Genomic DNA, 23,690 nt, shown 5'->3' on the forward strand with positions numbered 1-23,690 from the left:
CTAGCTAACAACAGCACACATGCATGTACAACTGGAATTAGCTACAATATTCACTGCATACAGACGCAGTTACTGCCTTTTAAATAAAGCATTTGCTTTTATGTGAGACTTTCATTAATACGTAGATCAGGTGACATACGGGAAACAGAAAAGGCTTGTTGGAGATGCTTAGGCAGTGTGCAGGCCAGTGTTGTACTAAGTATGAATGAAAAAATATATTGTTTTTGCAAAAATAAAATACTGATAGTAGGGGAGAGGGGGGTGAGTTGAGCCCGTTTTTAATTGCAGTGTATTTAAAGTGAGCCGAAAACAGTAAAGTGTCCATTTTAAATATGCACATACATTTCAGGATGTGGTGCATGCTTGGAAATAGTCCAAACTAAGCTGCTTTGAAAATGATATTATTAATATTATTTATTTATTTTGAGCCAAGTGGGCTCTTGGCTCATCTTGCCCCCAGTAAGAGGAAAATTGAACCTATAGGGAGAGGAAACATAGTTATGGTGTGTAGATATTCTTAGTGATCTTTCAGTGACTTGAGCCTGGTGGAGAAGGAGAGGGAAAGGAGAGAAGGGGTCTCATATATAAGCAAGGAGAGAATTTTGTGAAAGGTGGTGTCCTTTGCCCTTTCTTTGAGATCTTCTTTCCAGATTAGTGAGTTTAATTGTTTTATATCGCAGTGTATGTGATCTTGGTACAACCATCCTACTGCATTTTGTTAATATTTAACCCGAAGAAATCCTGTTGTTCTTTGACCACATCCAAAGGTGATCAGAAACTCCATCCTTATACAACACTTACCAGGAAGAGAATGACTTATTTCTCCTTTCTGTTCTCTCTTGATAAAAGCGAAAACGAATCAGCAGTCAATGAGGAATGATTTTTGTGATTCTCGTGCTTATCCATTTTTTAAACTGTCAGTCAGAAAGTGAAAGTTTAGACAGCTGGAGTTCAAAAAGTAAAAATGGCTTCACTAAATGTATCAGAACTTTATTGTCCCATGTGTCATGAAATCTTCAAGGATCCTGTTATTTTATCATGTAATCACAGTTTCTGTAAAGAGTGTCTTCAACAGTTCTGGAGAACCACGGAATCTCAGGAGTGTCCTGTCTGCAGGAGGAGATCCTCAAACGAACAGCCTCGTCCTAATCTTGAATTAAAACACTCGTGTGAAGCGTTCATGAAGGAGAGAAATGAGAGTCGTTCATCAGGATCTGAGGAGATCTGCAGTTTACACAGTGAGAAACTTAAACTCTTCTGTCTGGAGGACAAACAGCCTGTGTGTTTAGTTTGTATTAACTCACAGAAACACATCAATCACACATTCAGACCCATCAGTGAAGTTGTTCCATCATGTAAGGTAAGACAAATAACTTTTGGTTTGTGTGTAAAGAACAATAAATTGTCACAAACACATTTTACATTTACATTTATTCAGTTAGTAGACGCAAGAAGCGCTCGTAGTACAATGTTTTTATAGAACAGGAAGGAATTAGGGAAAAGGGAAATCCAAGTGATAAAACATCTGTGGCCAGTTGCATAAACTGCTTAGAGTAGTTTTGAAATGTTAGTCATCTATTTTTTTTTCTACTTATTTAAGGTCCTGATACAGCATCTGAATTGGATTCAAGTCACAAGTTATTTCTTCACTAAATAACATTGTAATTTAACATTAACTTTTGTTAATTTATGAATCAGTTTAGCATGGACTATGCACAAAACAAGAAATCAGGATGGGGCAAATACCACTGCACAGCATATTCCTGCATTCTCTTAACTATAATCTGCAGTTTTATATACTTTTATTTTCTTTAACTCAAGGAGGAGCTCAATACTGCAATTAAGACCTTACAGGAAAAAATTAAACACAATGAAAAAATGAAAGGAGAGTTTAAGAAAACCGTTCAACACATCAAGGTAAGGAAACACGATCAAGAGTCATTTCCATTACATCATTATACACAATCATAATTAGTTACATTCAGTAAAATGGATTCCAGTTTGTTGTTTTTGTAAAAGGAAAATGCAATGTAATTCTGGATCTGTTAAATGTTGGGCATCTGAGTTTATCTCAGATATTAATGATGTGTGTTTATTAAAATAATTGAAGTGAATGTGATTTGATTACAGTCTCAAGCTGAGCACACAGAGCATCAGATTAAACAGCAGTTTGAGAAGCTTCATCAGTTTCTCAGAGATGAAGAAGAAGCTACAATCACTGCACTGAGGGAGGAAGAGGAGCAGAAGAAGCAGATGATGGAGGAGAAGCTGGAGGAGATCAACAGACACATCTCAGCTCTTTCACACACAATCAAAGACACAGAGGAGATGATGAAAGCCAGTGATGTCTGCTTTCTAAAGGTCTGATTTCAGATCATGGATTGATTGATTGATTGATGATTGATTGAGTTGTTGATGATAAATTGTGTGTTTGTTCTGCAGGAGTTTCCAGTCTCAATGGAAAGGTGAGTGAACTGCTGGTGTCTCTAGTCTTTCTGCTTCTGATCCAAATCCACTGCAGTTCTGACTCCTGAATGTTTTTCAGAGTCCAGATCTCACAGCCGGATCCACAGACACCTGCTGGAGCTTTGATTCATGTGCCACGTTACTTGGGCAACCTGCCGTTCAGAGTCTGGAAGAAGATGCAGGACATTGTCCAAAACAGTGAGTCTGCAAAACATCTGTGCTTTTACACACACACTGGAAATAATGCTTGGGTCAACAGGTTTTACAGTTCTTTTTTCTACATCTACTCAAGTACAGAACAGACTCAAAAGTGTAAAAGTCAAAAGATACATGACTTTCCATTTGGCATTCTTTTGACTGAAACAGAATATGAAATCTAATATTTTGCACTCACTATAAAGAAAAGTTCCCTTAACTATTTATTTTTTTGAACTGACTCGGTTAAGTTGTATTTGTATTAAGTAATTAAGTTTATTAGAAAAAAAAAAAATATAAAGATGTATTTTATTTGTACGTAGTTGATTTCCATCTAAGTCTGTGTTTTAAGTCTGCTTCATTCTTGTTGTCGTATTTCTGTTCTTGTTTTCCTCCTTCCTTCAGTACTATAGACTCTGCTCATGAATTATTAACAGCAGCTGTTATCACTATGGCCAGTTCTACATTGAACACTTCAAAGAGCAGATTGTTTCAGTGTTAGTTTTTAACACCCATGTGTAAAACTCATACATACACCTTGCACTGTACATTTAACACCTGTGATTTTGCAGAAAGTTTACTTGCTCTCATGAAGATTTCAACTCAACTTTATCAAAATTATAAAATTATCAAATAACTAAATTTGTCTGGTTTAGACTTCTTAATATTTCAAGTAAATACAACTTAACCGAGTCAATATAAAAAGATAACTTTTTCACAATCTGTAACAAACTTTATTATGTCTTTCAAGTTGCCTATCTGTCAGTCGTGTCAACGTTGTGTCAAAGTAATGACAATAGGAGTCATACTTGGGTGGCCTAAATGCCTCTGATACTTCAACAAAGGCCATTGAAAATAAATGATTGCTCATACATTTCCTCTGAAAGACGGAAGTGTGCAGCAATTGCTGGAGGATAAGGCACTTTACACCAGTCTCTCTCTCCAACACATTCTCACTCCCAACTCATCACATACTGACGCTTGGTCAAGGGTGGGTTTAGGTGCTCCAATGAAAGTATAACTTTATATGATATTATTAATATTTTTACAAATGAATGCAAACCATTAAATTAAGGCAAACAACTGAAATCAATGGAGGACCCTGCACGTCCAAAAGTGACGCTAAAGGGATACCTTAAGCGCCAAAAAGCGATGCCAAAGGGTCCTGACCAAGCATCGATAAGTGACAAGCTGGGAGTGAGAATGTGTTGCTCTCTCTAGTTGGCATAGATACAGTACGATATCTGTGCTCTTCAGTTAAAAGCAGTTTCCCTAAAAGAGCTAGCACAGACGGAGAGTGTCTTTTTAAAGATACCTTTCCATCTGGACAGCCACCATCTTTGTTTCATCTGTCTGGCCATTCTCGTGTTTTGACCACAGAGAAAGCATTTGTGGACAGTTCATGTCCTCACTGTGAGAACGTGACCATGGCAATGCTGTGGTTATAAATCTCTTTTTTTGGTAAGAGAAGGAGTCACTTTAACTTCTCCCTGACCCAGCCCTTCTGCAATGCGCAAGGCCATGCCAACTAGCATTGAAGGCGATATAAGGGCAAATGAGGGCCCAGCGGAGTTTGTGGATGAGTTAGACAGCTCATCTTACAGTAAGCCAAATTTCTTATTCAGGACTCCAGTTAAGGATGGGCTATCAGTTGCAGCATTGGAGGGTGGGCTGGTGTCATCTGATGCTGAGGATTTTGCTGGACTCTCACCCTTGTGTGCAGCAGCTCAGTCTGACACAGAGTTGGCAGCTATGCTTTCCCAGGCCCCCTCTAGCATCAGGCTGGAGTGAAATACTCTACCCTGTCGCAGCTAGACAACTGGTATCTGGGTTCGGAGTCCGACTCCCATTCCAGTAAGTTTTTTTTACTGGAAGTGTATAAAGTGCTCACAAAGTCATGGAAGGCACCTTTTACTGCCATATGCCGATTCACTGGTTCTTCCATTCTCACTACCCTCAATGGTGTGTCAGCCAGGGGGATACACAGGTTATCCCAGGCAGAGCTTACTATTGCAGTGCATCTATGCCTGCAAAACGTGCCTCCTGGTGGAAACATCCCAGACTCCTGTCCAAGGACTATACGTTTATTATACGTTTTGAGCAATATTGTTTGGGCACTTTCCCATTGAGAATGGGTAACAAATTTCTATCTGTATACTTCAGATCAGCCTTGGGCCCTGTGTCTCACCTGGTTGGCCATTGACAGCAACATTGCCCAAAGTTGCCCGGCAACTGTGCACAGCCAATGACTTCTGTGACATTGCTGAGGACTTTGCCCAGCAGTTCTTGGCAGTACAGTAGCAGAGGGAGGCCATCAAACATATGTTGCCTTGGTATGATTCTACCACCACCTGCAGGCTGCCAAGGTCACACTTTTTGCCTGCCTGTACCAAAGGCTGTCCACCTGTGACCTCTACACCAGCAGCCTGAACCCACAGTCAAACCACAGCATAGAGCTGCACACAGGAAGGAGAGTGCCCTAAGATGGGTGACCCAGGGATGGTAGGAGCTGCTCTTTAAACGCAGCTTTTCCCTCCTTCAACAGGTGGTGGAGTGGATGGAGACTCTTTTGTTTTCAATTCCTTTTCTTTTGCCACTTTCCCAAGTGGTGGCAGTACCCACATTTTCAAAAAAAAAGAATTGCTTCCTCATTCTCTGGGTCACACGGTTCACAGCATGGACATAGTGGACACCTTCTGTGTCTGGCTGTGTATTTCATGTCTTGATTTTGCCTTGAAACAAACCATTTCTTCTGTTTGCTTTTGAGGGTCAGACATATCATTATGAGGTCCTCCCTTTTGGACTCTCTCTGTTACTTGTCATCTTCATGAAAATTCCAGAGGCCACCCTTGGTCTGCTAAGACACCTTACATGACTGGGGCTTCAGGTCATCTGGGAAAAGAGCAAACTCTTCCCAGTGCAGAAAATCTGGACTCAGATTTTATGATGCCACGTCTCAAAATCAAGCACACCCAATCATTGCTGAACGGCCTGAACTCATTTAGGGGCACAACCTACAGAGAGCTCAAGCGCTAAGCTCCCTGTCTTTTAAAATTACCCTCTTGACAGCATTGCTGTGTCCAGTACCTACGCTGTGTGTCTATTTAAACTGCATGCAGAGCTTCAGGTGAGTGTGAGTGTATGAATGTATGAATTTCATACACAGACTTTTACAGTCAACAGCTGAATCTAAAGAGGTCTCCTTTTTTGATTCTTACTTAAACTCATATAATTATCAAGAGTGAACCATGTTTAATGGTATCAGATACAAACAATAAATATGTAATTCAAACATTTGTGTTCCATCAAGAGAAACTGATATTTTGGAAATGCATCGGAATAAAAGCACCTGTTGATTGTGTCTCATCAGCTCCTGTGATTCTGGATCCAAACACTGCAAATCCACATTTCGTCCTGTCTGATGATCTGACCAGTGTGAGATACAGGGGGAACAAACAACCGCTTCCTGATAATCCAGAGAGATTTGACTATTATCCATGTGTTCTTGGTTCAGAGGGTTTTAACTCAGGAACACACTGCTGGGATGTGGAGATTAAAAAGTGTCGACGCTGGAGTCTTGGAGTAACTACAGCGTCAAACAACAGGAAGGGAGATGATTTCTTCAACACTAATATGTGGAGTGTGCAGTATGGACTGTCTGGCTTTGGATTTCCAGTTAAACAGGATCTTGAGCATGTGAGAGTTAATTTGGACTATAACAGAGGAACGGTGTCATTCTCTGATCCTGTAACTAACACTCATCTATATACATTCACTACCACCTTCACTGACGCTGTTTTTCCTTTCTTCTGGTGTTACTGTTTTTCCTCTCTGAGGATCTTCCCATTCAGTAGTTAGAAATCATTACACCTGTAGGTCTGGATCTTCCTGCTTTCATCATGTCTCCAATATTTAATCCATATCACATGAGTAAGAGTGTTGTTGATCTGAATATCAGTACGGCTGTGTTGAGCTACGGCTAATTTCCAGCACTACAACAACTCTGACACTGTTATATTGATTTCATACAACAAAGTAATAAACAGACAGTTAGTAAATGTATTAATACCAAAAAGGCAATGAAAGCTGCTTTATTTGTTATATATGAGACACATTTAAAAACATATCTCTGTTTAACACAAAGTTCACTTAAATTAAAAGTACTTTTTTAAAGTCTTATAAATGTTCAAATTGATAGCTCTTATTATACTGTAATGTGGAATGGTTATAGTTAATAATTGTTTTTTAGGAAAAAATAAATTCATAGAGACATTACTATCACTGATACTTGCCTTCAGTCATAAAATGATGCCATTAAACAAATGTTAAAAAATATGCTGTCTTTGTTTTTTTTTTTTTTTTTTCTACATTAATTTAAAGAATGAATGTGAAATAATGGCAATATAAAAAATATATTTAAAAAAACCTTTAAATTAGCTGTGATTAATCATGATTAATTTCAAGAAATTAATCCTTTGGGATATTATTTTTTTTATCAAATTGTTATGTCTTGAATATGTTGTTAATATCTTTATTTTATGTGCAAAATTTTCATCCACAAGCAAATAAGTGGATTAAATCTCCAAATAAGTGGCTTAAATATTTTCCCTTTTTTCTTGTTGAATTTAAGTTTCTTGATTCATCCATCAGGTTTATAAAAAAGCATTTTTATGCATCGTGAGAAATTATTCAAAGATATTTAACCTTGTTATTGTGCTTTTTTCTGGTGTATGCAAATTCTAGTGTTTTTTTTTTGTTTTTTTTTTTTTTTTGTCATTATGATTGTTTTATGTTGATTTGCCACTCTTTAATATTTAGCTTAAAATAAATGGCATTTCATGAAACTAAGTCTTAATAAAAAGTCTATAATAAAAATGAAAGCTTGGGTTGGTTCTTTTTACCCAATTACCTCGATAATCTGCAATGGAGCACTAATGCTTTTTATTGAACAGAAACATTCACTTAGTTTGAAGTGAACACGTGTGATGTGTCTTCGCAAACTTTAGCATGTTTAGCTCCTCCCTTCAGGTAGTTGTGCTACATTAGATCCCTCTAATTCTGTAATCAACTTTAAATAAGCACTTAAGAATATATTCAAAGAACTGATGCACCAGAAATGACTCTTTTCTTTCCTTCATTTTGTGTTGTATCAGTTTTGATAGCCATTAATTTATATTCTAAACCACCATCAAAAAAAAAAAAAAAAAAAAAAGATCAGTGTCAAATCATGCAGCAAAGGGCCAAAGAACATGTACACAGTAATAAAAACACAGAAACTCCACCCTCTTACAACACTTACCAGAAAGAGACTGACTGATTGTTCCTCGGTCTGTTATGTTCTCCTTTTTTCTGAATTTCTGGGGAGAAAAAAAAATCAAAAAGGAGTCCGTAATCGGTGGAAAATGAATAAAACCACTTTTACAGAGGATTGTTGAGAAGTTTGTTCTGAATAGACAGTAGATATTTGTGTATTCTAGTTATTATTTAGTTTTTTAAAACCATAATTCAAAGATTTAAGTAACTGGATCTCATGGCAACAGTAAAAATGGCTTCACTCAGTGTATCTACAGAAGAACTTTCTTGCCCTGTGTGCTGTGAAATCTTCAAGGATCCTGTTGTTTTATCATGTAGTCACAGCATCTGTGAAGAATGTCTTCAACAGTTCTGGAAAAACAAGAAAACTTGGGAGTGTCCTGTCTGCAGAAGAAAATCCTCAAAAGTTAATCCTCCATGTAATCTTGCGTTACAAAACTTGTGTGAGTCGTTCCTGAAGAAGAGAAATGAAAGCCTTTCATCAGGATCTGAGGAGATCTGCAGTTTACACAGTGAGAAATTCAAACTCTTCTGTCTGGAGGACAAACAGCCTGTGTGTGCAGTGTGTATTAACTCACTGGAACATGACAATCATACATTCAGACCCATCAGTAAAGTTGTTTCATCATATAAGGTAAGACAGCATCATGGTTTTTATGGCTTTTATGGTTTGTATGTCTTCTTTGTCATTGTTTAGGTCGATATTTGCTACTTATATTTTCTAGTCTCATGAGTCATATTACAAACACATTAACCTGTTACTTTTTTTTTTTTTTACTGCCTGTTAGGCAGGAGCTGAAGTTTATAATTCCATATTGTGACATGCTTAAGGTCAAAGATCCATAAACAAAATTCAACATTTATTCTGGGACATGATCCTAGTAAATCCTGAGTAGTCGTTACTTCAAAATAGAAAATAAATTACGCTGTTTTTGTAATTTGTTAATTTCAAAACCCTTAAGACCTGGTTTATTAAAACGAGTGGCTAATGTGAAATGTTAGGAATTAGTATCTGCATCCAAAATAAATAAATAAATAAATAAAAGATAAAATAATGTAATGTAATTATGAATATTAATTAAATAAAAATACAAAATAATACAATTAATAACCTATTGCTTAATATTTGGAATATAAGCATAAAAGAATCAAAATAAACAGATGTGAAATGACTGAAAATCACTTGACCAAATCTTCCAGTGACTGATGTTTTAGGGATTTTCACTTTGTTAAATTCTAGGAGGAGCTCAATACAGCACTGAAGACCTTACAAGAAAAACTTAAACATGGAGAGAAAATGAAAGGAGAGTTTGAGAAAACAATTCAACACATCAGGGTGAGGAAACAGAATCAACAGTCAAATACTCAGCAATCCAACATATCAGTATGACAAATAGTTCGAGCACAATATCACTCTTTATTATGACTATAATCCAAATGCTAAAATAATTGTCATCGAAGCATATAAAATAACACATATGGAAACATAAGAAAGATGTAGTGAACCAAGAAAACTTGTCACAATCATATTTTTTCAGGAGTCACCACCCCTTAAAGAAGATTATGCACCTTTTTACAAGATGAATGCAAATGAGTTGGTGCTCCCTGCCCTCTTTTTGGAAGAGGACAGAGCTTCAAGAGCTGGCAGAAATAAAGATGTGTTCATGCCATATCGTAATTATGAGATGCCAACTTGTAAAATGTGTTCACGTCATCGTAGAACTCGTAATTACAACTTGTGAACTGGGAGCTTTCTGAGAGCTATAACTTGTAACCACCTGACCACCACAGATTCATTAGGCGCTATGTTTAGGCACTGACAGTGCAATAGTTCCGTGGCTGTGAACAGCTCCCTGTAGAACATCACGTGTGAGAAGGGTCTGGCTGCAGACACGCACTTGCATTTTCGGACTTGCACTCTCAGACTTGCACTTTCAGACATGTGCACTTCCAGAAGTGACGTCACTTGCAGTTTTATTTTATTTATTTATTTATTATTTTTTTAATTGAATGTCTCAACATTTTACAACAGTAGCCAGGTGGTGAAGACAAGAAAAAAGAAACCTAATTAAAATGTCACTCGGAATCGCAACTTGCACTCTCTTCTACCTGCGAAGTCACGTGCAATCCACACAAATCGTGTGTGATGCCAGTGGAGACAAGTCGCTGTGGTGGTTAAACGATTAAAACTAATTTAATAGCAGAACTTACAGGGTCCTGCAAGTCATCTGTAGGAGATGAAGACAAGACATTTTCCTCACGTAGAAATCATTAACACTTAAAGGAGAACTCCACTTTCAGAACAACAATTTACAAATAATTTACTCACTCCCTTGTCATCCAAGATGTTCATGTCTTTCCGTCTTCAGTCGTAAAGAAATTATGTTTTTTTAAAGAGAAGCATTTCAGGATTTTTCTTCAATATAATGGATTTCATTGGCGCCCCAATTTTGAACTTCCAAAATGTAGTTTAAAGCGTCTTATCTAGCAAAACGATCTGTATTTTTTTAGGAAAATACAAATTTTTATACATTTTAAGCACAAAAGTTTGTGTAGCACAGGCTCTGGGATGCGCTTTCACAACACTACGTACTACTGAATCATGTCAAAAAGTAACGCAGAACTACAGACCCAGTATTTACAAAGCGAACATGCATCACATGTCATCAGCAGCTCAGATAGAGGTAGTCTATGGAGACTCCTATGTTCATAAGTGCTTCCCAAGACAAAACACTTGTAATGCCTCTTTGGCGCTGATATTATATATCTCCAGTAATGGTGGACTGCTTAGGGCTGCTAGTAGGGCAGAGATCATCACAAATGGGCGGGACTTTTCCCTTCGACTACATCATGATAGGGAGAAATCTGGAATGGCATGTTCAGAGAGACTGTTTATGATTTATTGGGATTATAAAAATTTTCACACACTCCAGCCACAAAATCCAAAAAGGATTTTTGCATAATATTTTTGCATAAGATTTCATCTTCATGACTGAAGACATTCAAAGCCTTAAATAAATCTAATGTTTCCAGACGTTCAAATGATTGTGTAAATTTTGATGTGTTTCGCTTGAGACAAACTTAAGTGAATGTGACTTGATTTCAGTCTCAAGCTGAGCACACAGATTGTCAGATTAAACAGCAGTTTAAGAAGCTTCATCAGTTTCTCAGAGATGAAGAAGAAGCTACAATCACTGCACTGAGGGAGGAAGAGGAGCAGAAGAAGCAGATGATGGAGAAACTGAACAGACACATCTCAGCTCATTCAGATACAATCAAAGACATGGAGGAGATGATGAAAGACAATGACGTCTGCTTTCTAAAGGTTTGATTTCAGATCATGATTGACTGATTGATTGATTGATTGATTGATTGATTGAGTTGTTGATGATAAATTGTGTGTTTGTTCTGTAGTAGTTTCCAGTCTCAATGGAAAGGTGAGTGATCTGCTGGTGTCTCTGGTTTCTCTGTTTCTGATCCAAATCCACTGCAGTTCTGACTCCTGAATGTTCTTCCAGAGTCCAGATCTCACAGCCGGATCCACAGACGCCTTCTGGAGCTTTGATTCATGTGCCACGTTACTTAGGCAACCTGTCATTCAGAGTCTGGAAGAAGATGCAGGACATTGTGCAAAGCAGTGAGTCTGCAAAACATATACTGGAAATTATAATTGGGGATGATTTACAGATTCCAAGATGTCTGATGTATTTGATCTACAGGATGAGTGTTGTCATTCATATTCATCTGTGATCAGTTCACTCTTGATCATTATATGAACATCAGAATAAAATCATCTGTTGATTGTGTCTCATCAGCTCCTGTGATTCTGGATCCAAACTCTGCAAATCCAGATCTCGTTGTGTCTGATGATCTGACCAGTGTGAGACGGAACGAGAGCAAGCAATTGCTTCCTGACAACCCAGAGAGATTTAACCGTTTTCACTGTGTTTTGGGTTCAGAAGGTTTTAACTCAGGAACACACTGCTGGGATGTGGAGGTTAAAGAGACTCAATGGTGGACACTTGGAGTAACTACAGCATCAAACCAAATGAAGGGACAAGTTTTCTTTAACAATAATGTCTGGAGTGTGCAGTATGAAACCAGTGAACAGTATGGTTTACCTGTTAAACGAAAGCTTGATCGTGTGAGAGTGTATCTGGACTATGACAGAGGAACGGTGTCATTCTCTTGATCCTGTAACTAACACACATTTACACACATTCACAACCACCTTCACTGACACTGTCTTTCCTTTCTTTGGTAGTATTTACCATTCAATCGTATGTAATGTACCCTGTAGGTCTGGATCTAACTACACCAATATACAGAACAAGGGACAGGTGCATTGGTTGTCGGCAACCATACATTTATTTTATTTTTTTTCATTTTTATTCACTTTCCACTGAATTGTGCATTCTGATGAACATTAGCAGCTTCCAGCACTGTTTGCCATCGCTACTAAGGGGACAATCATTAACTGATAGTATGTCAGTCATATTACATGTTCATATCCCGCCCTGTCTCTTCCCTTGACTATGTAAAATAATAATAATAATAATAATAAAAAGGTGTTGGTGCTGATAGCATTGTGGGCAGCGTGCTGACATACAGGGTCGTTGTGCTACGGGCAACTTGAGATCGAATTCTGGCTCGACAACCTTTCCTGATCCTACCCCCCTCTCTCTTCCACTTTCCTGTCAGCTCTATGCTGTCCTAGCATAATAAAGGCAAAAATGCCTAAAATAAATCTTAATGTCTCCCAATTACATCAATCCACATTGCTGCTGAAAGCTTTAGGCAACAACCTGTACAAAAGTTTCCAACATAGCAAGTGATACACATGCATTCCAATGCTTAAAAAGTGCATTCTAGTGCTGTGCTTTAGGATTAAACTATTATAATTTTAATTCAAGTAATTGGTTTTGAGTAATACTGCAAGTTTATCCCTTGTCTGTCAATAATAAAAAGTTACACATAGGTCCTTAGTGGACAAAAATGTCCATGTCAAAAAACTGTCCTAAAAATTTGAAGCTTGGGAGCACAGAATTAAGTTTGGTCTCATTTTAAAGAAGACCCATTGCAGATTATTGTTGAAGTATAAAAAGTTTAAAAAGTGAAACCAAAAAAAATACAGAGGTTTAAGTTTATGACAATGCTTTATGAACAATATTTTATATAAAATATATATTTTATGAAATATGTTGAACTCTAAAACTGTTAAAAAACCAAAGCCATGAATCTAAACAAGTTGTGTTCCAAATTTGAGGCTGATATCTCAAAAAATTAGCTTTCAGGAAGATTTTATTTGGGCACAGTACCAAATTGTCCCTATTAAATGCCAGCAAAACTCTGCTGGTGCACACAGTGGTTGGATTTGTGATTTGCAGTAGAGTTTTTCTCTCTCAAATATTACAAGCACACAAATTTTTTTTTTTTTTTTTTTTATGACACACATACAAATCACACTGTGACATCCATACCAACACACCCACACAATTATAACTGCATTATCCAACTGGCTCTATAAAATGCATAAGCAGAAAGCATGAATAAAGCGAGTATTTGCTTTATTGGCCAAATCTGAAAAGAAAAAAAAAAAAAAAAAAAAAAAAAAGATGGCACCATCTGGTAAAAATTGTTTAAAAAATTCTGGCCTTGCCAACAGAATGAAAGCCTGTTATCAAAAATTGCATCATTTTATAGTTAAATGGCACTGTGAGTAAAAATAGCAGTTTTAATGGGTTTCAACAGGGACATTTTCGTCCTTAAGGTCCTGAGAGGAAATATTTTTTGTACCTAGTGCAAAATAGATTTATTAAAGGAAATGGAGGTGAAATAGTAAAATTCCAATAAAAATACATACATGTGCCAAAATTTATGCAGCTGGTAATTACACAGGCAAAAGTATCAAAACACACACACACACACACACACACACACAAAATGAACAGGACAAAAACTAAAAATCTGAAAAGGACAAAAATGTCCAAAAGGTTGCACAAGGGTTAATAAATACTGATGGTCTGTCAGACTTGTTTTAACACACTGGAAAGTGATCAGAAACTCCACCCTCTTACAACACAGCCAGGAAGAGACTGGCTTCACCTTTTTGTCATACTGACTCTGTTCTCTCTTGACAAAATCAATAAAGACACAGCAATCAATGAAGAATGACGACAGACACTTCCAAGAAGGATTTTTGAAAAGGTGGTTTCTGAAAAAAGTATCTCTCTCTCTCTCTCTCTCTCTCTCTCTCTCTCTGTCTCTTCCTGAAACCATTATTCAGAAAAAGAAACTAAAAGTTTTGCTTGAGCTCAAACAGTGAAAATGGATTCAGTAGCTGAATATGATTATAACTGTCCTGTGTGCTGTGAAATCTTTAAGGATCCTGTTGTTTTATCATGTAGTCACAGTTTCTGTAAAGAGTGTCTTCAACAGTTCTGGGAAATCAAGGAAACTCAGGAGTGTCCTGTCTGCAGGAGAAGATCCTCAAGGGAGGATCCTCCACGTAATCTAGTACTAAAAAACTTGTGTGAGTCGTTCCTGAAGAAGAGAAATAAGAGGTGTTCATCAGGATCTGAGGAGATCTGCAGTTTACACAGTGAGAAACTCAAACTCTTCTGTCTGGAGGACAAACAGCCTGTGTGTTTAGTGTGCAGAGATTCACAGAAACACGACAATCACAAATTCAGACCAATTAGTGAAGTGGTTTCATCATACAAGGTAAGACAAAAGTCTTATCTCATATAAAGAACAATAAATGGTCATGTCATCGTATTTGTGTACTCTCTCTCTCTATACAGTGCACAGCATAAATGAGTACACCCCCTTCTGACTGAATATAAAAAATGTATTTTCTTAATGATCACTAATATAATTCATAGAAAGTTGGCAAAATTGAAATGTATCAAACTTCTACTTAATAAAAACAGAGAAATATATGCCATTACTATCTGTAAAATAAGTAGCTTAGCCAATTTTGTTTAAATGAAGTATTGCAGAAATGAGAACACCCTAGATTTAATTCAGCAAATGTCCTCCATAACTTTAAGTACACTGCTCTGGCCCTTTTTGGCACTGAATGTACAAGTTCATGACAAATTTTCACATCTGTCCTGTTTAACTTTGGAGGACGACCTCCTTAAATGCCCTGGTCTTTAATGGGGAGTTTTGCTCAGCTCGTCTCTACAGAATCCCCCATAGCTGCTCAGGAGTGTTAAGACTGAGTGAAATACAGGTCCACTGAAGGATTTTTACCTTGGGAGAATAAATATCTTCATCTTCATGTTGAAAAAATGCCCAACAATGCAGGGAATGAGGGGAGGGTAGTATCTTCAGTTTCAGGTTTTTGTATCACATCACACAGTTGTGTTGTAACACAAATTTATGACAGCATTGATAAAGTACTGCTCCCTCACACCTTCAGCACTAATACATCCCTATAGCATTCAATAATCACTCCGCTCCAGCTCCGCTCCGCTCCGCTCCGAGTTCACTATTTCCCACTCCCTGCTCCACTCCTCGCTCAGCTGATCAGGAGCACTCCGCTTTCGCTCAGAGGACATTTACGACATTTAAGTATTTCAGTATGTTTTGAAATATCACATAACATATATTACAATAAAATAAAACAAAATAAAATACTAGGACAGAAGTGGACCACTAGTGTACAAACTATTATCCTACCACATTCCTATCCAGCTTATTACGTGGTTGTCAGCATTAAAAAGTATAATCTGCTTTTTTTCAATGCAAATTTAGTTTGTAAAGGATCCTCCTACAGATTAAAGGATCCTCCTACAGGGTAAAGGATTTCCTACAGATTTCTGCTCATTCAAAATCAGATACAGAAGCAGCGCTGTAAGATTACATTTGATTGAATCCATTATTGAGGTAGCAACTGAGTGTGTAAATAAGTGTTGTATCTGTTTAAATCATGTTTTTTTTTTATTAATTATATTTTTGGGGCTTTTATTATTAGATAGGACAGTAGAGAGCAGACAGTACTGGGTGGAGTGAGTGGGTAGGATCGGCAAAGGACCTTGACACGGGAATCGAACTCGGGTCGCCACGAGCACAGTTGCTCGCTCTTGGAGTGAGTGAAAACCACAACGCTCCGGCTTTTAAAAAATCCGCTCCTCACTCCGTTCAAAATCACACAGCTCCACTCCGCTCCGCTCACATACTCTGCGCTGAACATCACTGTGGGAACCAGGCACTTCTCACTGTACTCCTCCTCTAGCAACACCAGAACATTTTGGATGCTGATAGATCAGAAATGATTGACTTCGTCCCTTGAGCCCAGAGTATGGATTCCCAGAAGTCTATATTTTGTAAATATGGGCCTTGGAAAAAGCTAAATGAGTTCATTGTGCTTTGGCTACAGTAGGTAATTCTGGTGTGGATAAGCAACCATGCATGTCACTTCTGCAGGCTGCATCTTACTCTCAGAGATAAAGTGTCACTCTTTTCATAGCTTTTGCTATGTTCTGAGACATATACTTGGTGTTTCTCCTGCTCTTTTTCTAGTAAAAAGTCATCAAACCTTGCCTTAAAGTTACACCAGAAATTTTAATTTAGTTTTATTTAGTAACTTTCAGGAACGTGTACTCATTTTTGCAACAAAACATTTTATCACTTTGATAAGAAAATTGTATTTTCCTGAATAATAATAAAAAACATTCTTCTTTGGTAACTGATCAAGCAGACTTACTAGAATATTATATCTAAAGAACCCTAACATGTCTTCTAAGTAAAAAGTAATTGCTGAATTTGTTAAGTTTCAGAGGAGGTGTAGTCATTTATGCTGTGCACTATATGTACATATATTGATCAATTCTAGGAGGATCTCAGTACAGCACTGAAGTCCTTACAAAAGAAACTTAAACACAAAGAGAACATTCAAGGAAAATTTAAAGAAACGGTTCAACACATCATGGTGAGGAAACAGAACTAGTACAACTTTGTGATTTGTTAAGGCATTCAACCTTTAGATTAAAGAAAATTGTCAAACATAAATTCAGTGTTTTTAGTTGTTTGACTGGTGATGTAGGTGGTGTTTTTGTGTTGATGTTTGTTCATTCACATGATTAAATTAATGTGTTTTTATTTCAGTCTCAAGCTGAGCACACAGAGCGTCAGATTAAACAGCAGTTTGAGAAGCTTCATCAGTTTCTCAGAGATGAAGAAGAAGCTACAATCACTGCACTGAGGGAGGAAGAGGAGCAGAAAAAGCAGATGATGAAGGAGAAGCTGGAGGAGATCAACAGACACATCTCAGCTCTTTCACACACAATCAAAGACACAGCGGAGATGATGGAAACCAACGATGTCTGCTTTCTAAAGGTCTGATTTCAGATCATGGATTAATTGATTGATTGATTCATTGATTCATTCATCATCAGTTGTTGATGATAAATTGTGTGTTTGTTCTGTAGGAGTTTCCAGTCACAATGGAAAGGTGAGTGATCTGCTGGTCAGGGGCGGATCTACTGGGGTGGCACGGGGTGGCAACTGCCACCCTAAGAAAAAGCTGTGCCACCCCGGAATTATCACAGAATAAAATATAAATGTGAGCAGTGTTTCATGTGCTACTTTTCAGCCGCAGCGATAACAGCGTAACGCAAAATAATGGCAAAAAACACGTACTTTCAATAAACTCTGCCCAATGGTTGCACGTGCACGCAGCGCGGCCAGTGTCGGCTTCATTAACAAATGACTCTTATGAACCGGTTATTTTTGAGTCAAAAACACAAAGCGCAGCCCAGTTCACTAACGAATTGGTTTACATTTGTTAGTGAATCATATAAGTACTGCTTCTCGGCTAACTCATAAGACCTCTGAGAAATCTAATCCTGTCCGGATATGTCTGAGATTCATCGCGTAATTGTTTGGTGATCCGATTCGCTGACCGATCGCTCCACTTTCATCGTGGACGTAGGCCTTTTTTGCTGTATCCGACAAAGCAATATTAGCATGAAATCAATAAGAAGATGCCGATCACGGAAACTAATAGCAGACATAGGTAAGCATCTGGTCGTATTGAGTTTTCTCGATTGTTAACACAATGTAACTGATTTTAGCTGGCTCATATTCCCAAACCATTCATTCAGTGCTAAAAACAAGGACACATTTCTCAAAAAGTCTGTAAGTTAAATGAGTAAGTTAAAAGTTAAACATTAAGTAGCAAAACTGATGAGACACCATTCAGAATCTCTGCATCCAACAACAGAGAGAGGAGAGAAATTAGCACATCATCTACAAGGGTATTATACTTACACATACAGTATACATTACAACATTACATAGTACAGTACAAGTACATTAGATGATGGAAATTTCACTATTCTATATGTACATTAAACTGTAGCACGTTGTACACCTTCAGTAGTGTGACTGTCAACATGTATTTGTGGCCATTTTTTTATGTGTAGCCTACTGCATTTTTGCAGAACTGAGAAATAGAGAAATATATATAGTATTGTGTCAGGAGACCAAGAAACTGCTGTAGTACTGTATACTGTAATGAAATTTTTAGCCAAATGTGCAGAGGATGGTGAATTTACTTTTTAATTTTATTTTTTACTGTAGTGTATTGTGGTGCATACCAAGTTCATATACAGTTCTTTGTTATTAGAACTTTTCTAGTGCTTTTCATCTGCTGCAAGATTACTTTAAAGTTCATTGCTGAATTAGCAATCTCTAATTGAATTTATGTTGTATGTAATAGACATTGAGTTTCAAAATAATTCCTAATAAGAGGTTTTTTTTTTTTTTTTTTTTTTTTTTTTTTGTTATTGATATCATGAGTGTTTACTGGGCAGGAGAGTCATCGTTGTATTTGAATTGTGTGTAATCATTTAAAAATACCTGTAATAACTAGATTGAACCGTTCGAAAGACATTTATGCTGGCTTGTCTTAAAGTCTCATTTAAAAACAAAAATCGTTTGGTCAGTTACATGTTCTAGATGTTTGCTAAAGTGTTGCTAGTTGGTTGCTAGGATATTCTGGGTGGTTGCTAGGCTCTTGCTATGCAGTTGCTGGGGTGTTGCTAGATTATATGGTTGATAGTGTTTTATGAGTGATTACAGACATTCCCACCTCTGTTAATAACAGAAAATTAAGCATTATTTCCAAAACTGATATAGTTTCAGTGCTTTGACATTATTATATTTCTTCCTAATGTTAGGAAATTAACATTAAATCATCAACATTAACATCTTAAACTTGCACTAAAACATGATTTATATCATCCAAGTATTAATTTAATAGAATCGCATATCTTCTTTAGTGATACAACATCAGAAACATTTATAACCTGTTTTAGTATATTAAGTTTTCTTATATTGTTTATTGACTTGTTGCCATGATGGATATTGAAATGTTATTTATTTTTCATTTTAAACAGTATAGGTGATTACTTAATGGTAATGCAATATTTGTGGACACAACTGTGTATGTCAGACTATAAATCCCCAAAAACTACGCATGGGGGCTTGCTTTGGTGTTGCCACCCCTCATAGACCCCATGCCACCCCTTTGCCACCCTAAAATTTATTTTCTAGATCCGCCCCTGCTGCTGGTGTCTCTGGTCTCTCTGTTTCTGATCCAAATCCACTGCAGTTCTGACTCCTGAATGTTCTTCCAGAGTCCAGATCTCACAGCCGGATCCACAGACGCCTTCTGGAGCTTTGATTCATGTGCCACGTTACTTGGGCAACCTGCCGTTCAGAGTCTGGAAGAAGATGCAGGACATTGTCCAAAACAGTGAGTCTGGAGAAGATCTGTGCTCTTACACATACACTGGAAATTATACATGGCTGGATAGGTTTACAGATGTCTGATATGTTTGATCAATAAGATGAGTGTCATAATTCTTATTAATCTGTGTGGTTCACTCTTGATAATTATATGAACATCAGAATAAAAGCACCTGTTGATTATGTTTCATCAGCTTCTGTGATTCTGGATCCAAACACTGCAAATCCATTTCTTGTCCTGTCTGATGATCTGACCAGTGTGAGATATGGGAATAAACAATTGCTTCCAGAGAATCCAGAGAGATTTGACTATTATTCTTGTGTTCTGGGTTCAGAGGGTTTTAACTCAGGAAAACACACCTGGGATGTGGAGGTTAAAGAGAGCCGATGCTGGAGTCTTGGAGTAACTACAGCATCAAACCAAAGGAAGAGATGTGATTTCTTTCACAATGATATCTGGAGTGTGGAGCATGGTTCTTCTGTTAGGTCTGGTTTTCATCTTGAAGAGAATCTTGAACGTGTGAGAGTGAATCTGGACTATGACAGAGGGACGGTGTCATTCTCTGATCCTGTAACTAACAGACATCTACACACATACACAACCACCTTCACTGACACTGTTTTGCCATTCTTCTGTTGTTACAGTTTATTCCCTCTAAGGATTTTATCATAGAATAGGTCTACTCAGTAATCTGTATTGTAAGTGGGTTGATGGATTAGTGTGGGAGTGTTAATTGCATAAGTTTTTGTTAATTGCATAAAGAAATTGTATGAGTATTTTTTGTTTAATTATCATGTTATGTCTTTTTTGTGCAGCACGTCCTCTGTCAAAGCCAAATTTCTCCCAAAGTAGACGAATAAAGTTAACTTAACCTAACCTAACTCAGTGCTTTTTCCCCTCACAAAAACAGAAACAAAAACAGAAATGAAACTATTTCATATTTAATGCAGCAAGAAAGAAAGTGAAATGAATGTTTAAATGAAAGATATTTATAAGTTCAGCTTCTATCAAACAGCTGCAAGTTAGAAACTGCTGCTTACTTCCAGTTTGCGTTACAGCATTGGATAAACCATAGGCCTATGTGAACATCTTCCAAGCCAACTGGGTGTTTATATACTCTGACTTTTCTTTTATTATTTTACTTAATCATTAATTTATTTGCTTAATCACAAAGTTATTTAATATTTACTCAATAATATCACAGGAAATGTGAACCATTGTCGTTTTGTGATTAGTGACAAACTGCATCCCCATGATGTGTTATGCCCATGATGAAGTTTTATACTCCAGTCAAATTCATTAAAGAGCATATTGCAGGTTAAAAACCAGTGAGTCAATGTTTAGAAAAATAATGTAAGAATTACATTTTCTTTCAAATATGTGATGCTGGACCACAAAACCAAAGTCTTAAGTAGCAAGGGTATAGACCAATTCAGTGTTTGCAAACAGTGATGACGTTTTTTGTGGGTGGGGCAGAAAATGACAGTTAGAGCCATGGAATAAAAGAATAAAAAAGGTAAATTTGAGTTTATATTTCAAAATTCTGACTTTATTCTTGCAATTGCGAGATTAAATCTCACAATTCTGATAAGAAAAAAACAACTCGACATTCTCTCTTTTCTCCTGGCTTTGGCTCCACCCCCTGAGAACAGACAAACTCACTATTATTGAGTTAAATCGACTTATAAAGTCAGAACTAGGATATATAAATTTGCATTTGTGAGAAAAAAAAGTCAGATTTGTAAGATAAAATCTATAAATGTTATGTAAAATGTTAGTATTAACAGGTTTAAATATTATGTCATGTTGTAGCTGTAACGATTGGGCTAACGCAATACACCCCCCACGAACAGCATATGTGAATATTATGTAGACATATTATTTAAATCAAATTTATGCTTTAAAATTAGAGTAATCATTATCAGTAGAGTAGAGTACTTTTGAAACTGCAAAGGGTCTACTTTTATTTGTGTATAGACAATTTCAACAAAACAATGTGCTTTTGTAAAATAAAGAAAATAAACAGGGTCCGCTCTCTTCCATCTCGGTCTCTGTCACCTCTCTTCAGAGACACGTAAATAAAACAACCTGAATCTCAGCAAATACTTGCCTCTCAGACATGAGAAATCTATGTATAGAAAGCTTAGAATGTCTACTTTTAAATGAAGTTAGTCATGTTAAAAAAACAAATATTCTCTGATAAAGTATTCTGCGGTATATTATTTCACACTTCTGTGAGTTTCATCTGTGTGTGAGAATGCTGTAATAATGCAAATCTGTGATTTAATGTTCTGAAGTGAGTTCCCATGCTCTGGGAGTAGGGAGCAATGAACACTGTGTAGGGACACAGTTCATGCATGGAGCTCTCTTCTAACGAGCTGGTTATCTGAATCAGGTGTGTTAAATAAGAGAGACATGTTTTTGTTCTTGGGGTCCCCAAAACCCCCAAAGCACTGGACTTAATGACTACAGACCTTTAAATATAACATTTTTTATAGCAGATTTTTTTCACTGCTTTTCACTTCCTGCCTGAATCACATGACTGCAAACAAGCTATTAAGTAATCATTATTTCTGTTTGATTCAAAGGTTTCTAGCATTATACTTTAATTTAACTGTGTTAATTCTGAACGCATTATGTTCAGCCTAAAGAAATCCGAATAGTGTGTCTGACTTATTTTAACACATCACCAAAGGTATCAGAAACTCCACCCGTCTTACAACACTTACCAGGAAAAGACTGACTTCTCCTTTCTGTTGTACTGACTCTTCTCTCTTAACAAAAGCAAAAAGATGAAGAATGAGGACAAACACTTTCAAGAAGGATTTTTGAAAGGTTTGTCTCTGAACAGACAGCAGATCTTTTTCTCGTTTTATTTATTTATTTATTTATTTTTGGTCTCACTTTACATCTGAAACCATCATTCAGAAACTGAAACTAAAGCTTTGCTGGGGCTAAAACAGTGAAAATGGATTCATTAGCTGAATATGATTGTCCTGTGTGCTATGAAATCTACAAGGATCCTGTTGTTTTATCATGTAGTCACAGTGTCTGTAAAGAGTGTCTTCAACAGTTCAGAGTTTGGAAGAAGATGCAGGACATTGTCCAATACAGTGAGTCTGGAGAAGATCTGTGCTCTTACGCTGGAATTGGGTGAAGATTTGCAGATTTAAAGATGTCTGATGTATTTGATCAATTGTTGATTGTGTCTCATCAGCTCCTGTGATTCTGGATCCAAACACTGCAGATCGATTTCTCATCCTGTCTGCTGATCTGACCAGTGTGAGATACATTTTCGTCAGTGAATTGCTTCCTAATAATCCAGAGAGATTTGAAAGCTCATCCTGTGTTTTGGGTTCAGAGGGTTTTAATTCAGGAACACACTGCTGGGATGTGGAGGTTAAAGAGAGTCGATACTGGAGTGTTGGAGTAACTACAGAATCAAACAATAGGAAGAGATATGATTACTTTGAGTCTGATGTCTGGAATGTGCATTATGGACTGAAAAAACAGTATGGTTTTCCTGTTAAACAGAAGCATGAGCGTGTGAGAGTGAATCTGGACTATGACAGAGGAACGGTGTCATTCTCTGATCCTGTAACTAACACACATCTACACACATTCACAACCACCTTCACTGACACTGTCTTGCCATTCTTCTGGTGTTATAGTTTTTCCTCATTGAGGATCTTACCATTCAATAATCAGTAAACATTACACCTGCAGGTCTGGATTGGGCTGCTTTACTTTTTTACAGTCATCATGTTTCCAGTAATTAATACATGTCTCCAAAGTGTGCTGTTGATCTGAATATCAGTATGTCTGTGATAGGCCCTTTTCACATGGATCATCAGCATGGCAGAATTCGAGTGACGCTTGAATGGACTTTACCCAATATTTGTATATCTGTCAAGGTAGGAATGACAAAGAAGCCTTTTAATGCTTTGATGTTGCT

At 37.1% G+C, this 23,690-nt stretch overlaps 2 protein-coding genes and 2 pseudogenes across 2 annotated transcripts; all 4 read left to right on the forward strand.

The window, feature by feature from the left end:
• The first annotated feature begins 802 nt into the window (after positions 1-802).
• Positions 803-7,110, forward strand: LOC127163406 (nuclear factor 7, ovary-like). The gene is made up of 6 exons (XM_051106622.1): positions 803-1,360; positions 1,822-1,917; positions 2,131-2,361; positions 2,443-2,465; positions 2,546-2,664; positions 6,032-7,110. Exons 1-6 carry the CDS (start codon positions 965-967, stop codon positions 6,517-6,519), a joined length of 1,353 nt encoding a protein of 450 aa, XP_050962579.1. The 5' UTR covers positions 803-964; the 3' UTR covers positions 6,520-7,110.
• An 893-nt stretch (positions 7,111-8,003) lies between these two features.
• Positions 8,004-12,567, forward strand: LOC127162733 (nuclear factor 7, brain-like; annotated as a pseudogene).
• Positions 12,568-14,075: 1,508 nt separating this feature from the next.
• On the forward strand, positions 14,076-20,586 carry LOC127163408 (nuclear factor 7, ovary-like). Its single transcript, XM_051106624.1, has 6 exons — positions 14,076-14,697; positions 16,817-16,912; positions 17,089-17,319; positions 17,412-17,434; positions 19,623-19,741; positions 19,929-20,586. The coding sequence occupies exons 1-6, from the start codon at positions 14,302-14,304 to the stop codon at positions 20,405-20,407; spliced, it is 1,344 nt and encodes a 447-aa protein (XP_050962581.1). The 5' UTR covers positions 14,076-14,301; the 3' UTR covers positions 20,408-20,586.
• Positions 20,587-22,610: 2,024 nt separating this feature from the next.
• LOC127162734 (nuclear factor 7, ovary-like) lies at positions 22,611-23,608 on the forward strand (annotated as a pseudogene).
• The last annotated feature ends 82 nt before the right edge of the window (positions 23,609-23,690 follow it).

This window comes from Labeo rohita, chromosome 3 (genome assembly GCF_022985175.1).
Source record: "Labeo rohita strain BAU-BD-2019 chromosome 3, IGBB_LRoh.1.0, whole genome shotgun sequence".
In the NCBI taxonomy this organism is placed as follows: domain Eukaryota; kingdom Metazoa; phylum Chordata; class Actinopteri; order Cypriniformes; family Cyprinidae; genus Labeo; species Labeo rohita.

Coding starts and splice junctions, on each gene's coding strand:
- LOC127163408 (XM_051106624.1), top strand. CDS start 14,302: ATGGATTCAGTAGCTGAATATGATTATAACTGTCCTGTGTGCTGTGAA. Junction 17,320..17,411: donor ACGATGTCTGCTTTCTAAAG/GTCTGATTTCAG, acceptor TTTGTTCTGTAG/GAGTTTCCAGTCACAATGGA. Junction 17,435..19,622: donor TTTCCAGTCACAATGGAAAG/GTGAGTGATCTG, acceptor ATGTTCTTCCAG/AGTCCAGATCTCACAGCCGG.
- LOC127163406 (XM_051106622.1), top strand. CDS start 965: ATGGCTTCACTAAATGTATCAGAACTTTATTGTCCCATGTGTCATGAA. Junction 1,361..1,821: donor AAGTTGTTCCATCATGTAAG/GTAAGACAAATA, acceptor CTTTAACTCAAG/GAGGAGCTCAATACTGCAAT. Junction 2,466..2,545: donor TTTCCAGTCTCAATGGAAAG/GTGAGTGAACTG, acceptor AATGTTTTTCAG/AGTCCAGATCTCACAGCCGG.